Raw genomic sequence first — 17,402 nt, forward strand, 5'->3', positions numbered from 1 at the left:
GTGCAGCACAGCCCTGGGATTTTTAACTTTTCGGGTTTCACCTTGCCCCTTTGTTTTTAATAAGTCAGTCAGAGGCAGCGCTATCTCCGTGAACCCCAGGATGAACTGTCTGTAGAAATTGCTGAACCCCAGAAAACTTTGTAATTGCCTTCTAGTACAAGGTCGTTCCCAAGCCAAAATTGCTTGTATTTTGGCTGGATCCATCTCAATGCCCCGTACAGAGACCCTATAGCCAAGGTAGTCGAGCTGTGTTTTATGGAACTCACATTTAGACAGTTTTGCATAGAGCTTTGCCTTCCTAAGCTTGCTCAGGACCTGCCTCAGAAGGCGTTCATGCTCTTCCTCTGTTTTGGTGTAAATCAAAACATCATCCAAGTAGACCAACACCCCTTTAAACAGATCGTCATGTAGTACTTCATTGATCAATTGCATGAACACTCCGGGTGCCCCCGCTAGCCCAAAAGGGAGGACTTTGTATTGGAATGATCCCAATGGGCAATTAGAAACAGTTTTCCACTCATCCCCTTCCTTTATACGAATATGAAAGTACGCCTCTAGCAGATCTAATTTGGAAAAGATTTTTCCTTTGGAGAGGTGTACTTTCGTATTCATATAAAGGAAGGGGATGAGTGGAAAACTGCCCATTGGGATCATTCCAATACGAAGTCCTCCCTGCATACTATTTATTATTAAATCAGATATCCATGAAAGCCCTGTGTGAGTCTGATGGTGATTTTGAATAGGCAATCATTACATAAAGTGGTTTGCCACTGCATATTTCTGAGATGTGCCCCTCACTCTCCCCAAATTTCCAGCCCTTCAACTTAAAGCTTTGACATTTCCAGGTCTGGTTCTGCATTGTATTTTTCTGAGGTGAGTCAAGGTCATCCAGATGCTGTCACGTGAGGTGGGCTAAACAATCATACTAACGATGAACCGCCTAGCAGGGCATCTAGCAGTGCACAGAAAGATATATTTTAAAAAAGATATATTTAAAAAAAGATATATTTAAAAAAAAAAAAATTATATGGTGCTACTGTCTTTTTTATTTCTGAATTTCAGTACAGATACATAGGAAAGCTACCTATGGTGACCCTGGGATCTCTCCAGCCTTGCAGTTTGAAATCTTAGAGAAATGTAACACTTCCGCCATCACATGCGAGTCCAACCCGAGACTCTTTATTTGTGTCTTCGGGGACGGTTTAGGCTTGGTAGGAAGAGTTGGTGCTGCCGCCTTAATTTACCCCGTGGATGGCAACCCAAATCCCGTCTTTGCAGCTTCCAGACGACTCTCACCGCTTTCTGCAGAACAGGAAAAGAGAGTCTAACCCGCCGAGGTCAAGTTTGCTGCGCTTCAAGGCTACTGCGAGTCTAACTTTCCTACCTCTATGCGGTCTTCGTTCCCCGGATATTCTTCCGCTCTTCCGCAGCGGATGAGGCCGCTGGCGGGGCAAAGTGGGAGACATGGCTCGGCGGATTTTGTGAGTATCCCCCGAGCAAGCCAAAGGTGTCGTCCTTTCTCTCTCACCGTGGCGGCTCAGCTGAGCGCGGGGCAATCCCCTCCTTGGGTCCCGCTGACGTGGGCTTCCCGTCAGGGGCTTCCCGTCTGCAGAGCAGGAGTACACGCGCGCCTTCCCCGGATCGCCTGTCTCCGCTTTCATTTCGGTCGCTTTAAAGCGGTACTCTTGAAAATACAGCTGCAAGCTCGCAAGTCGCCCTGGGCGCTGAACATTTCAAAATTGGAAATGTTAGTTTTGTGCAGTGCCTTATTCCAGGAGATATTTTGTAAAGCACGCGTAACGCTGCCTCATGTGTTTGGCTTCTCTTGTTTTCAGATGAGCAGAGAGTGGGAGAGAGAGGATTTTCCATAGTATTTTTCTCTTTGGATTAAATAAAGCATGTTCCCTTTCCCGCCTTCATCGTTCCCTCCTATGTGTCTGTTCGTTGTATAGTGCTTGGTTTTTAATGTGTGATAGGTAATGATAGTTATTAACTGTCATCACGTTGGTTTGATTCCAAGTGACTGCTTGGACAAATACCCACCATCTCAATCTGTTTCTAGTCATAATTTGCAGCTCTTCCAAGGACATTCCAGTAATTTATTTGATCCTGTCTATCCACCCGATTGCACTCCTCTTACACTTTTTTCAACCTTGCCAAGCCTAATAGAGATTTTTGGTCCAAAATATCCTCCCATCACATGCTGAAAGCATGCTTGTTTTTTGCTTGCTGATCATCCCCTCAAGGGAACAATCAGTCCAACACTGATTAATTTTTTACTTGCTATTTGTAGTACTCTTAGTAGTTGTCTCTAAATCCATCATTCAGAAGGCAAGTGCTTCTTTCTTGGTGTATAACTTTTATAGCTATTTGTTACCCCTGAAAAAGCCCTTGCTTTATTCTGATCTTTGTTATCAGAATATCTTTCTTACCGAAATGTGCTTATTAAGTTTGCCATTGCCTCCTCTCTAGGATTAATCTTCTCTGTACTTCAAAATCCGCCACCTTGAGTTATTTATAAAAATAATAAAGGCGGGATAAAAATAAATAAAAATAAATAAAAAATCAAATTGAAACAAGCCAGTGACAAATTATTTCCTACTTCATGGTTACAAAGAGCTGAGAAGCCAGACCTCATATGGATGTAAATGTGATTACTTATCAGAGGGATGTGATTTAAATTTGCAGGAAGACTCAATTTAGCAATTTATAACTGATCAGGAAAGTTTTGTTAATGATTATTTACTAGTAAAAATGCACTGTTTTAGATGCAACTTTACTACCTATTAATACTTCTCAGAAATATTGACTAATAGGGATTAAAGTTGCATCGAAACACAGTGCATTTAGGACATGATTGGTCCCCTGGATCAAAGGATTCACAGAACCCCTTATCTGAGCATCTGCCATCATTTCCTTCTCAATGAGTGTAGACTCTGTGTCGCCAGATGGGAGGGGGTGTGAGGTTGGAGTGTGAAGTGGATTATTATGGCTATGGCAGACATCAAGGACAATGGGTGGAGATACACCAGGAACACCACCTGGATGGGAGGGGGGGTGACATGCTTTCGTGGGAAAGGGAACAAACTAAGGGAATGTAGTTTCAAATCTAGGTTTGAGCGGGAACGCTCCATTTGCAGCTTTACTTCTGTACTGTTCATTTCGCTTCATTAAACAGTTAAAGGGATCCCAGCCTCTTGACTGTGATTGTGTGAATGCTCAAACGACCAGGTGCTAACAGGATTTTAAAAAATCTGTACTTAGAGAAGAGCATCAGTTTCAGTTTTAGAAGGAGGAGACATTTATTGACATTTTGCACATGATAGGTGGGAGGTGTTCACCAAAATATTTCTCCAAAGGGTCACTTTTGTGTCCTGCTGTTCTTTTTCTCCTACATTTATTTCAATAGGTCTTGACTCTCTGTAGGGTAACCTACATAAACTACAGAATCAGAAACATGTTGCACAGAATTGCAAGGACCAAACTTACTTTTAGTTTTACATTCTCTCCTCTGATCCTTGCATGTATATCTTGACCTCTCCTTGTCAGGTGCAAAGATGTTAATTCCACACTGGCTCTGCTGAAGGATTCTAGCTCTTAATTTTGTTGTCCCTGGTAGCTTTGTATGTTTACATGTTTCCTGTTATCTGTGAAGTTTGTCTACTGAGTGCCTTGGCGACTTACCTCCCCTTCATAAATACTTCCATCTCCAAAATCTTTGAAATCACTTGGGATTAGGAATGATAACATGCCATTTGACAAAGGGTTTCATTACTGCAATTTTTGGTTCTACAGATACTGTGGGAAGTCTTGTTAGTTGAAAAACACAGGGAATAGCTTAGCCACCTAACTCTGAAATATCGTCATGTATCTACAAATCCTATTTAATTTCCAGAGAACATTATTTGTACAAGGATTTTATAATATTTGAAGTAGATCCAGGGTTTAAGTACTATAAATGTAAAATTATTTTGGCGAAGTGTTTCCCTTGTCCTTTATTATTTTCCTCATTTTCCTTATTGTGATTATAGTTGTTATTATTTACCTTCTTCCTGCTCTTAAGTTGTTTACATCTAATGAGATAACCATAAAATTTCCTGTGAATCAAATACACCTCCTGCTTTTAACATAAGGTTGCAGGTTTCATGTTATTCTGCTATCTGTAAGCTCATATGGTATTCATTCTCAATAACTCTGCTTACACAAGAAGTAATATCCCTGTTTTCTTCTTATGAGAATGGGAATTGTCCTGATATTCTTCTGGAACATATGGGGATATTAATGATACAATTGCTTATAGGGCAAAAAAGCCTCTGAACATTTGGTTTAATAATAATGTATTAAATTTAACAATTTACTGCTAATTTAATAATAACATGCTAATAAACATGTAAATATGTATGCGGGAGCTGTAAGACACCCTAACTGCTGAAGTATTACCCCAAGGTTCAGAGTTCTGAATGAAGGATTAATTTCGTAATGCTTTATTTTATTATTTATTTTACTTATTTTATTCTTCACTTTATTCTGCTATACTATTGAATAGAAAGCCTAATTAATATGACAATATTTAGAGTTGGAGAGGATTATTTGGAACATAGTATATTAATTTTTATTGCTTCCTTTCTTTAAGCATATAAGCATAAGCAAAATACTGCTTATTTTAAATAAAACTTCTAGTCAGATTTTATATTTTCCACATGCTTTACATTTGAAACTGTTTTACAAGAATTCCATCATTTTCAGAAATATTTATTTTCTTTGTCTCTAGTTATCCCCTTTATCAGTTAGGAAATCCTCCCACAAGAATTTTCCGGACAGATTACTTCTTGACACTGGTGAGGCCTGGTATCCCACTGCCAGAAGATACGGTTCAGTTCCGCATCCCCATGGAGTGAGTACACACAGGGAAGATAACACGCTTGCTTCTTGTTATCCAGTTTCTTAGGGTGGGTGCCATAGTGGTGAAGCAAGTACATTATGCAAAATTATCAGTAAGATTGTTCGTGTCTGTGTATACTGTGTTCCCTGTAGGCTGTTCCACAACTCTAAGGAGTTCCTATAAAGGGTGGTTGTTCTTACACCTCCCTGTCCATATCTCAGTGGACTGGTTCTTTTCTGCTGGATCGGATAGAGACTTGGGAGAATTCTGAAGCAGTCAGTTTCCCTCCCCAGCTTCTGTAAAGGAAGCTGTGGGAATTGTCTTCCACCAAAAATGTGTATGTTGACCTAGGCTACAGTATTTTCTTTTGTGGGTCAGCATCTTCATTAATAAACCGGCTACATAATTATATCTGGCCTTTAGTGGAACAGTGCAAAAAAAGAAAGAAGCCATTGTGTGTGAAGATGATGGGAACTGTGATGGAACACTTCTGAAGAGAACTACACGGGGGGTGACGGCCTTGCAGCAAACTGCAGAGTTTTTACTAAGAATTATGCTGTATAGCTATGTCTGTACTGAGGTGACAAGAGATTCTCATGGCCCTGGTCCTGTTGGGCTTTCATAAAGCCGTAAAAAACTGGCTCTTCTGACAGGACCTGGGGCAGGGTTAATGATGACTCTCTCATGGTGGTTGGTTGGACATATGTTTGTTCAGTTACTTTTCTCCAATGTGCACCATATATTCTACTGTTGATATTTTTCCTTTTTATTTTTTTTTTAACTTGATGTTTTGATCCTATTGTGGAATCACTTTGTGATTGAAGTGGCATATAAGTTGATAAATAAAGTACTAACTGCCAGCATTACTTGTGTGGGACCTGATAGAGGGGCTATCAGATTTGAATGGAGGGTTTTTTTGTTTTTTTTTGGACAGGGTTGTGGAAGAGGGAGTTCTTGAGATGTTCAGGTCCTGGCCTCTTAGTTGGAGTCTAGGAATGATTGATAGTTGGTGAGGCTGGTGAAGAATCACTGTAATACAATCTGACAGATTGGTTCCATTACAGGTTTTGGCAATGACATTTTGAAGCAGTTCACATTTTAAACCGTCTTCAGTGACTTCCTTGCATAGGTGACAATATAGGTTTTTTCCCCAATTAAATTGATTTATACCCTGTTGTTCTATCCTGATGAATAATTATTTTGATTGACTGAAGTGAAACATTCATGGCGATCTTTGCTGACTTTAGACTGGGATTTAGCAGACTAGGGTAGATTTGCCCTATTTAATCATCTACTTTAGGGGATATATTTCCAATCCTAAATGCTTTAAATTAAAAATCAATGATCTACAGCAGTGCTTCTTGACTGCAGCAACTTTAAGCTGTATGGACTTCAGCTCCCAGAGTTCCACAGCCAGCTGGCTAGGGTATTCTGGGAGTTGAAGTCCACACAGCTTAAAGTTGCTGAGGTTGAGAAACACTGATCTATAGTAACATTTTCCAGATTGAACCTGGAAGCAGATCAGGATTGCATATTTTATAAATGTTTAGGTTCCTAGGAGTTTTTCTCTGTATTTTTTTAACTTTTTTTTTTTTAAAGTTCACTTTTTTCCTGGTGTTTCCTGGAATGGCCATGTAAACCTACGATGCTGCATTATTACTTAGCTGATCCTAAAAATGTCAGAGAAGAATCTGCTCTTCATAGAGCCCAACACTACTGTAAGCATGCAAGGTTTTTTTTAAGATAAAGTTTTAAAAAAGCTTTGCCCAGGTGAAAAATTTAAATAGTGTAACCCTATCTGTCTCCACCCATGGTGGGCAAGGGTGAATGTTAGCTGGACTTCATCCAGGTTGCTCCATTCAATTCCCAGTTTGAGTTCCAGCAGAAATCTCAGGAGAATCTATTTTGGGGGAATGTAGCCTCATGCTTAACCATTCCTCTCGATCTCTGGGACCTGCCACAAAATCCTTTGTCTTGTCTGGTTGATCTTTGTTAGCTTTCATAGTGTTAATAGAACAGTTTCCAATATATCAGTATGCTTCTTCCAAAGACAGGGATTACTGAATAACACTGTTTATCCTTATTGAAGTTAATATGCTGGCATTGTTCCTTAATGTGCTTCAACGGTTTGCTTGCATTTGGTACAGCATGACAAGAATCGAATTGAAAGACTACCTTGAAAAAATATATAATGTGCCAGTAGCTGCTGTTCGAACCAGGATACAGTATGGTGAGTCTTCATCTGAAGAACGTTCATTATTCTGTTTATTGACAAAACCCTCTTTCACGTAGTTTTTATTTTCCAAGTCTTTGCTATTTAAAGAAGCAATTGCTGGATATTGATTAGGGTGAGTTTATATTCCTTTGCAAATTAGTCAATTCCTATATGGATTGGGTCTTGTCCTTACTTTTTTCCTTTTTGAGAGAATCAAGCATGAGATTACATTTATTTAAAAAGTATAATTCTAGTCCAAAACTGACACTCGATTTAACCTTCTTAAAATAAAGTTATTTCATTTCATATAATATTATTTTATGATGAAAAGACTCAAATCCTATTGGATTTGTGCAAGGCAGTAATGCAGATTAAATACAGAAAACTTGGGTTAAGAAAGTACATCTGTAGAAGAAGTTAGGAAGCTGGTTTTCTGAAGAAAATGGTAGTTCATGGCTTTCATCATCTTGGAACAAATGCCGAGACTGTGGGAGTTCAGTAGGATGACTCTGAGCTGTTAACAGAAAAAGTCAAATACAATTTAATAGATGTAACAGAGGCCTGATGGGATGACTTCCATGGCTTTAGTATAGTGACTGAAGGATACAGTCTGGTCGAAAGGAAAGACAGAATAGAAAGGAGGGAAGAGGAGTTGCATTGTATGTTCAGAATATCCACACCTTCTCAGAAATCATATTGAATGAACTTGGTGATATAGTAGAACATTGGGGTTCAAATAAATGGAGGAAATAAGTAAAATATCATTTTGATGTCTACTGTCATCCAATCAAGGTGATGGTATGGAAGGTGCTTTCTAAAACTGAACTGTGGCTGTTTCAAAGAAACTTGGTGATGGAGAACTTCAGTTAGGCAACATCTGTTGAGAAATAAACTCTGCCAGACATAGGCCTTCTAAAAAACATATGACTTGTTTTGCTGTCACCTTTCTCTGTCACAGAACGGAAGAATGCACAAAAGGATTGACTACCCTTGACTTGATATTAGTCTGTAACAAAGTTGTAGATGAGGATATGGAAGTATAAGAAAAATTAGGAGAAAGTGACTGTGTAATGTTGGATCTTGATATTAAAGAAAACTAAACCTTGAACTCTAGGGAAATGAATTTTTCATTTGGAGCGTTGATAAGTAGGGTTTTGTGGCAAAATCAGTTAATGGAAAAAGCTTATGGTGAGTGGGAGTTTATTAAAAAAAAGATAGTAAAAGCACAATTACAAGCAAGTCAAATGAGGGAGGGCAGCAAAAGAAGCAGATGTTGGTACACAAAAAGCTTACTCTGTATCTGGACACAAAAAAGGACACATACCAATAAATAAAAGGCTAAGTTAGAAAGGAAGAATATAGGCAGTCTGCAACTGAAGAACTGCTGTCAAGAAAGCAAAAGTTCTGAATGAGCTGCAGCTGGTGAATGAATGTTAAGAGTAGCAAAAAAAGCTTCTTTAGATATGTTCAAAATAAAATAGAAAAGACATCAGCTACTCCATAAAAATGGCAATAGGCGAACAGGTAACAACAACAGCAACAACAAGGTGGGAGCAGGGGGGAGGCACTGCTGCTGAACTGAGGATATGTATTTCATCTGAAAATGGTGAAGAACAGGATAAAGAGGTAGGATTGAAATCTAAGGCTAACAGAAACATGAATTTAAATCTCCAGGGCTGGGTGAATTGCATCGTAGGATGCTTAAGGGACATATTGCTGGTATGGTTGAATCTTTGTGTGATATCTTTGAGAAACCCTGGAGAATGAAATGCTAGATGATGGGAAGAAGACAAAGACTGACTCTTATTTTAAAATGGGGAGAGGGTAGTAGGAGACAGAGAATTATACATCAGTACTGAATAGAGGATCCTGTGACAATTCTAAAGCAGATAGTAAAGAAAGAAGAATCACAATGAACTCAGTTCCAGAATAGACTGCAGGAATGCTGTAGCTGTATTACACCTTGATTTCAGGAAAGCATTTGACAGAGTATCCCATGACATTATGATTAGCAAGATTTAATTGTGGGCTGGAAAAATATTCTCAGAGGGCTCATCAAACATGATGTTGAGTGGGCTGCCACAGAAGTCAATATTTGTATTAATAATTTTATTATTTCAATTTATATAGCCTCCCATCTCAAATACATAATGCTGGGCAGCTTACAACAATTAAAAACATGACAAAAACCAGAAAACGATATAAAACTATATAAAAAGTCATATAACATAGTCTGCAGGTGAAATATAAAGGCAGTCAACAACACTCAACCTTACCATTGCACAGGCCCTACTGCACACTCAAATCCCTAAGCCCGGTGGCAGAGCCACATCTTTAAGGCCTTACGAAAGGCCAGTAGGAGGTGATGTTCCAAAGGGTGGGTGCCAGGACAGAAAAGGCTCTCTTCCTGGGCCCCACCTGATGGCATTCCCTGATAGATGGGACCCAGAGCATGTCTCTCTTGCAGGATCTAATGGGATGGATAGAAGTAACTGGGGAGAGGAAGTCCCTCAAATAACCTAGTTTCATTCCATGAAGAGCTTATAGGTCATCACCAGCACCTTGAATTGAACCTGGAAGCATACTGGTAGCCGATGCAGCTCACAGAGCAGAGGCATAATGAGTGCTGATCAAGGAGTATGCATAACTGCCCATGCAGCTGCATTCTGAACCAGCTGTAGCTTCCAGATGCTCTTCACAAAGGCAGCCCCATATAGAGTGCATTGCAGTAGTCCATTCAGGGGTGACCAAGGAATAAGGAAGTGGTTGGATGCCCATGAAATCCGCAAATGACACACAGCTGGGCAAGTTAGAAGACAAACACAAAATTCAGAACAGTCTTAACAGGCTAGAGACATAGGCTGAAGCCTACAGAAGGAAATTTAACAGAGTTAAATACCAAGTTCTTCAGTTAGGAAGCAAAAATCAAATGCAACAGGTGTGAAGATGAGGGACATCTGATCTGGCAGTAAGATTTGTGAAAGAGACTTTGGTACACTAATTGATTGAAAAGATGAGATAGCAGTGCAGTGTGGCTGTAAAAAAGGCTGCATGAATAGAAGGATAGTTTCTAAATCACAAGAAGTAAAAATTCCTCATCTGACCCCATGATGGTCTAAGCCTCAGTAGCATGTTCTATTCTGAGCACTTTCTATTCTGGAACAGAAAGCATATTTGATTATTGGAACAAACTGGGACAAATTTAGAGAAAGTGATTGAGGAAAAAGTGAAACCGGTTCAAAAAAGAGGAGCAAGGATGATCAAGGAACTAGGAACATTAGAAAAGAAATGCAAGAAACTGGGAATATTTAGTCTTGAGACTGAGAAGGGTTGGCACTCTTCAAAAATCTGAAAAGAGTTCATGTAGGAGAAGGCAAAAACCTGTTCTTTAGGCATCCCTGTCAAATAAGTATTGTACAGTATTTCTTGTTTCTTTGTCCAGCAGTCAAGGCAACTGCCTGTAATGAGAGTATGAAATTCAGTAGCTTGTGAGCAGTAAAATAGCTGCGTGATTAATACCCCAGTCCTAAATACTTTTGCTCTGAGAGAAGAGTTTACCCACTTAGGAGTAGCCACAGGCTCCTTTCTAGACATCACGTAAATGTGATTTCTGTTTTCTCTAACTGAAAGGGTAGGGAAAAGGAATCGTTAGCTTTTGGTAAGTCAATATGTTGGTCTATTTAACAGGCTCAAACAAACAGAGGGATGACAAAAATAGACGAATCAAGAAGCCAGACTACAAGGTCGCCTATGTACAGCTGGTGAGTAAATGCATCTGTTTTGAAGCTGGGAAAGTGAGGGACTGGCGGTAGATTTTCATTGAGTCAATTATTTATGGGTTTCAGAATTCTGCCATGAGGACATTGTTTTCCCAAAGGGCATTGAAAAGCAGCTGATTGAGCCCTGAGGGAAACAGGATGCAAATCTCAATCAGTCTGGTCTGAGGGATCTGCTCTTAGGTTCTTTGGAGGCGAAACCGCTACTTGAAAAATCATAGGCGTTATCTTGGAGTGGCATGCTACTGAAGGAGTGAGGAACAGTAAGAATGCTGTGATCAGTAACTTGGCCATGAAGGTTTCTTTCGAAAAGCTTCATGAACATTCTGCATTATAAAGCTAAACTGGGGTTTAGCACTTAAGATATTGTGAAATTCTCTTATTGATGATGTTTGCTGCAAGTTCCTAAAAGGAAGTTGTAAAACTGAAACTGCTCTTACTTCTCCATTAGCTCTCAGAGCGTCTGGATCGAAAGAGAGCAAATCCTATAAACTGAATGCTTTTGAGGCAAATACACAGGAGTTTTTTGGGTGGGTGGGGGTTAATTGTACAGTGTAATTCAAGAGAAGGCAACACTTCTGGGGTTGATGAGTAGGTTTGGAATTTTGTAAGGTTGCTGTGGGCATTTTGACAAGCTGGCTGTTTCCTCTTCACAAAATGGCTTGGCCCCGAAGAGTATACTAGTTTCAGGTGCCCGTTCCTGCTTGTAGAATTCATTCATCACCTTTCTCTTTTTCTGCATAGATGGGCAAACTTGAAAACTAAGCACTGGGCTACAGCTGCTTTTATTTTCTAGAAATACCTGGGAGACATTTTTTATGGCTCAGGGACATTCTTGTCACTAAAGATGAGGTTAGAAAGTCAGGTAGAAGAGAGATATTGGTGCTGTATTGTAGTTCCTTGGTGGATCTTGTTAACTTGCACATTAGACTGATTTCTCCCCCCCCCCCCAAAAAACCCACAGTGCTAGTTCAGTTGTCCCAGTAGCAGCTGTTTTCTTCAGTAAAGGAATAGAGGTTAATACTACATCCAGATATTGATTCCTCCACACTGTTCTCTTAGTGTTGCATATCATATAAGATATTAATCTGCTCTGCTGGTCCTGAGCAGGTTCTGCTATTTTATAAAGTACTTGGTTTGGGCAGTGGCTGAGCCCCACATTTTTGAGTAGTAGAACAATCAAACAATTATTTAATCATACTGGTAATATTTGTAGCTGCTTTCTGTCTCTTAATTTTTTGGGTATCTGTAAGACAAATCTATTGTTCACAGCTAACTCCCTCCTACTTGAAAGGACAGGATCTCATCTTTAAAGGTGCATCAGTCCGAAGCAAGTGAAAAGTCTTGGGGCTTTCAAGTTTCTATGAAGTTCAGTCTGGCTGAGCGCCTCTGTTCTTCTGGACTTGAGAGAGGGGCAGGGACATACAGTATGTCTCTTCCCCCCACCCCTGCTTTAAAGTGTGTTTACTTACATACCTAAACTGAATTATTCTTACGTTTTCTGGTCTTGGCTTGTCACTTTAAGAACTTGATGTTACAGGACTCTGCTGAGGATTTTTTTTCTTTTCTTTTTTTGGCATCTTTATGATTTCTAAGAATTTGCTGTACAAGTTAATGAGAATAGCTGATCTTGGAAGTGACTTTTACCTACCTTTAACTGCCTGTAGACCACTGGAATACTTTTTCAGTCTTAACAAATGTGTCCTTGCCTATGTAGTACTTTTTAGTTGATCTTGATCTTATTCTAAACACTCACTCACTGTTGTCTGCTCCAGACTGGAAGGTATTTAACCAATAATATCTTCTAAGAGTTGTTTCTAGTTATTTTTAATTAGATGCTCATTCTGTGGGGTTCCTATTTTATTTTTGTAGCTGCCCTGTCTTTAATTCAGTATTCCATTAAATGTAAGAAGAAAAACATTATTCGAATCTCTTTGATGTACCCTCTCACTTTTATGCTGAAATGGTTATCCTAATTCAGCAGTCTGTCTTACTTTTTTTATAAAGATGAAGTAAGAGGCTTTAATGTTAGATTCCTGCATACCTGCTGATCATTTTCACAGAAAGTAAATGCAGGTGAAGCAGAGAATGGTGGGAATTCTTGTTCATTTCTTCCTTGTTTTTGTCTTAATTCAACCTCTGGTTCACCCTCATATTGGCACAAACAAATCCATCACTTAAGCAAGTTCATGTTTATGGCAAGTTCCAGGTAATTTTCTAAGAAAGCAATCTGTCTGGGAAAGTTTTTTATGTTGGCTTTCTTAAACAGTCAGTAGGTGGCAGCATTATTCTTCCTTGTGTTAGTTTTTGACTAGCTGGCCTTCTTAGGTATCTGAGAAATACTGTTTTGTCTTGAAGGCAGCAGTTACGTTTCGCTACTCTGGAAGTCATCAGCTTCTGATTTCCAGGCCAACTTATGCAATATAATATGCACACATTAATCATTGTATTCAAGTGTTGGAAGATGAAAACGCTGATGGTTGGACAACATATAATACATAGCAGTATGGGTGAAAGCAGAGAATTAATTCATATGTGTAGGAATCCAGATTATCTTGAAGACAGAGGACTTTTTCTCTCATACCCCAAACTTGGCAAATGAGGGTAGGGTTTTTTCTCCCCTAGTTCAGATGGTATTTGTCTCCCATTGCAAATGACCTCAAATTACTGCTTGTGGTCAGTATCACCTTCTGTAGTTTCAGTTTGTTCTTCATGTGCTTTCCCCCTCTTCCTTAGGAGAAAACATTTTGTAACCTTGGTTATAAAACAACTACTGCTTGCCTTTTAAATTTCAAAAGTTAGAACCAACTTCTTCATTAATATGAAAATTGCTTCTGTGCCTTGAGAACCGTGTTCCTGTTTCTGCTTGTTTGTATAGTCAACAGCTGCATCTGATAGGAAACCTAAACTTCCTTTTTTTCTGATTTGGGGGCAGTCAGTTAAACTAACAAGATTATCATGAAGTTCCATAAATGTGCTTCCTTGATGGCTGTATGGAAGCTGCAGCAGTGAGCGTTTGACGGATTTCATAGTATCCCTAAGAACAAGTTAGAGCAGAATTTAATTGACTTGGAGTCTACGTATTCCCTGCTTCCATAAAGTGTTATGCAATAACATATGCTAAAACAGCTTATCGGCAAGTGGCCATTAACCATCGATTTTCTTCACTAACCAAATGATTATACATATTGCAGATACTCAGATGTGACTTCAAATGAGTTAAAAAGCTTTTATGGTACAGTTATTCCTTGAGATATAATTGAAGTTACAGAATGGTCAAAATATACTCGCTATTGAACATGCACAGTAACTATTTTTCATAAAGCTTTCAGCATACAAGAGTCAAGCCAGTGCAAAATTACTGCATGGTATTGTGGAGGATTTATAAAGCTTTCAGTTTTGAGAGTTCAATGTAATATCTTGGCGGTTTCAAATCCTTTCTGGCTGCCAGCCAAGATCAGCATTTCTCGGCAAAACAAGGGATGGAGAGAGCCAAATTGTCTGCACTGACTTTTGTTTATTAAAAGGTTCCAGATACAGATTGACTAATGCTCAATATTTGGTCCTGACCAGCCTTGAAATGGCCACCAGGAGCACTTTCTTAGAGAGCTGAGAGGGTATCCTCCAGAGGGTATCCTCCAGGTCCTCTGTTGTGTCTGGAAGTTCCTCCATTGCCTGACAACAAAATAAGAGGATGGGATAATATGTGGTACTTCATGGAAACATCCACTTTGAGTCATTTGTTTTAGTAATGTAGAGACAAATGCAGCAAATGTAGGAGAGAAGTGCAAGGACTAGAACCATGGCTCATCTTTACAGGCCATGTCCTTCCTTTCTGGACAGAAGGGCTGTGTCTGCCATAGACAAGGCTCCTCAGTTCTCAGCTTGGCAGCAAGCCAAACCCTGGTATGCGTAGCAACATCAGTCAATGATGATGTTGTACGTGCAAGTATAAAATGCAGGTGGCAACCATACAAACATTGCCTGATGGGTTTCCAGTGCTGTCTTTGGAGTAATATTTGTTGTTTCAGTAATTTTTTCTTAAAAAAATGTTTCTACCCGACACTTCCTTTTAAAAGTAATGTGAACAACAACCATTTTCAAATAATAAAACAAAACCCATTTTTTTAAACCAATAAGAACCAATACAGTTTTTTCCTTAAAACAAACAAACAAAAACGAATATGTTGCTTCTGGAAAATGCCCAGGCTTTGATTTCAGTCAACCCCCAGAAGAGAACGTTCGAGAGCTGCACAACTTTTCAAAACACTGCCTGGTCTTTCCTCATTGAAGTATTAAAGGCATAGTGTTGAAATGGCTTTTTACAAACCACAGTGATGAAACTGACTAGTTTTTGTAGTTCTGGAAGGATGATACTGCCTGGGTCCAAGTAGAGCTTTGAATGGTGCCCCAGTGTTGTGCACTGAGGTTCTGTTCACTTGAATCACAATATTATAAGGGGTATTCAGTCTCCTGCTGATGCTGGAAATCTACTTCTGTAGCATCTGTGGAGAATCATAGTGCTGGAAAGGGGTGGAACCAATTGTTCATGTTCAGGGAGCCCGAGAAGGAACAGGATGCTTGTTATGGATGCCAGCAAGTAAAATTGAAACTTATAGGTGCACTTATGTGAGTCTAGTTGCTTTGCTCATAGGTTCAGATTAATCGCTGAGGACTAGATTGGTTGGCAAAACCTGGTTCATTTGCAAGTAAAGTTTTGATTTTAGAAGAATAGGAAAACTGCTCTTATAGTCTAAGTTATATGCTGATTTTTAGTTCTTTGGTGGTGGCCAAAAGCTGTTAAGGTATTTTGGAAAATACCTTCCAAAATAGCTCCAGACATTATTTTTATAACACATCTTTCTGTGCCATGCTATTGTCTGATAGTTTTATTAGTCTTAGTTCTCTACTTGAGGAGAATGGAAAGCTGACAGGGTTGATTTTAACAAGATTGTCAACACTGCATACAATATGGAAAAATAGATAATGTCAACAGAATAAAATGCTGTTCTTGAATAATAGGTTCCTGCTGCTAAATAAAAGCTAAAAGGTCAGTTGATTATTGTTTTCCAAATGGGAGACGTTGAGTCTGTGGCAATGCTCTGTGTTGGCATTGATGCTCTTCATTATGGAGAATGACTGCTGAAAATGTTAATGCTTCGTTTCAGGAATTACATAATTTCACAAATCCCTTTTTAGTTCGTATCATTTATACAGTTCTGTTTGGTATATTTTCTTAACTCTACTATGCAGCAGACGCAGAGATGCTAAATAGCCATGACCCATGCTTTAATGTTTTATTGACAGATCCATTTTCTGTTTTATTGACAGAATTTAGAGAAATAAGGTTGCACCAATCACAGCTGTGTTTAATAGATGCATTTGAACAGCAATTATGTTGCTAACCTTTTTATAATTTATAAAAAGTATTTTATAAACAACAGTTTTATAATAACTATAGCTTTTTAATTATATTTTTTCTCTTGCTAAAAATGAATATTCTTTTTTTTTAAAATTAAGAACAAGTATAGTCTAATGATTAAGGTGCTAGACTACCAGTGGGGAAACCTGAGTTCTATTCCTGCCTTAGGCATAGACACAAACCAGCTGAATGAGTTTGGGCCAGTCACTCATTCCCAGCCCCAGGAAGAAAGCTATAGCTAACCACTTCCAGAAGTATTGCCTAGAAAATTGCATGGACTTGTCTGTGTAGTCACCAGGAATTAAGATCAAGACTTGTGAACTGAAGACCAGAAACAAAAACAAAAACCCACCTACCCCCGAAAAATATTTAATATGATCAGGCTTCTTTATAGACCTGGGGCTATTTCAAGTGGTACAGCAAATTCTTACACTATATTTCATAAGTGACTTTGTTTCCAATGTAACTATGTGTGTCTATTAAATTAGCAGTGGAGATTTGCCTGCCTGGTTTTTGAATAGTACAGAACTGGAAGAGGTAATGTGGCATACTATATAGGATTTCAGACTATAAGAGAGGTGACCTAGGTTAAAAACTCTACTTATCCATATAATTACTGAGTGATGTTGGATCAGTTACTCTGACTCCCTTGACAGGAAGACTGATAGAGTAAAAGATAATATTCCACATCTTTTCCTCAATAGCTTTCTGAACTAGCTGAAACTTCCCATGGTTATCTGAAGAAACAGATACTACTGGAATGCATGATTAAACATTTGTTTTCTGTTTTTAGGCTGCAGGACAGACTTTCCAGTTTCCAGACTTGTTTCCAGACAAGAACAAAGCTCCTGAGGCTGGCTCTTATGAAGAGATCGAGAAAAAAGTTAACGAAGAGAAGCATCAGAAGCAAATGAATGATCCTAGACGTGGAGATGTTCCTAACTGGTTTTGGCACTGATAGAAGATCTGCTGTTTTAGGGTTGGGTACCTTGGAGGGATATGAACCCTTTCATCCAGTCTTAGTCCTTTTTTAATGCCGTTGTATTTGTAAGACCTTTGAAAATATACTTAATCCCTATTTTGCGCAACAATTATTTTGGTAAAAAA

At 38.9% G+C, this 17,402-nt stretch overlaps 1 protein-coding gene across 1 annotated transcript; it reads left to right on the plus strand.

Moving 5' to 3' along the window:
* Positions 1–1,342: 1,342 nt before the first annotated feature.
* On the plus strand, positions 1,343–17,373 carry MRPL23 (mitochondrial ribosomal protein L23). Its single transcript, XM_063289341.1, has 5 exons — positions 1,343–1,481; positions 4,772–4,894; positions 7,030–7,112; positions 10,785–10,858; positions 17,089–17,373. Exons 1-5 carry the CDS (start codon positions 1,465–1,467, stop codon positions 17,251–17,253), a joined length of 462 nt encoding a protein of 153 aa, XP_063145411.1. The 5' UTR covers positions 1,343–1,464; the 3' UTR covers positions 17,254–17,373.
* Positions 17,374–17,402: the final 29 nt, after the last annotated feature.

The sequence above is a fragment of the Candoia aspera genome, chromosome 1, assembly GCF_035149785.1.
Source record: "Candoia aspera isolate rCanAsp1 chromosome 1, rCanAsp1.hap2, whole genome shotgun sequence".
NCBI classification, from domain to species: Eukaryota; Metazoa; Chordata; class Lepidosauria; order Squamata; family Boidae; genus Candoia; species Candoia aspera.

What these genes read in the sequence shown, in the direction of transcription:
- MRPL23 (XM_063289341.1), top strand. An exon ending in CAGTTCCGCATCCCCATGGA is followed by an intron (nt 4,895 to 7,029) that starts GTGAGTACACAC and finishes CATTTGGTACAG; the next exon opens with CATGACAAGAATCGAATTGA. An exon ending in TCGAACCAGGATACAGTATG is followed by an intron (nt 7,113 to 10,784) that starts GTGAGTCTTCAT and finishes TCTATTTAACAG; the next exon opens with GCTCAAACAAACAGAGGGAT.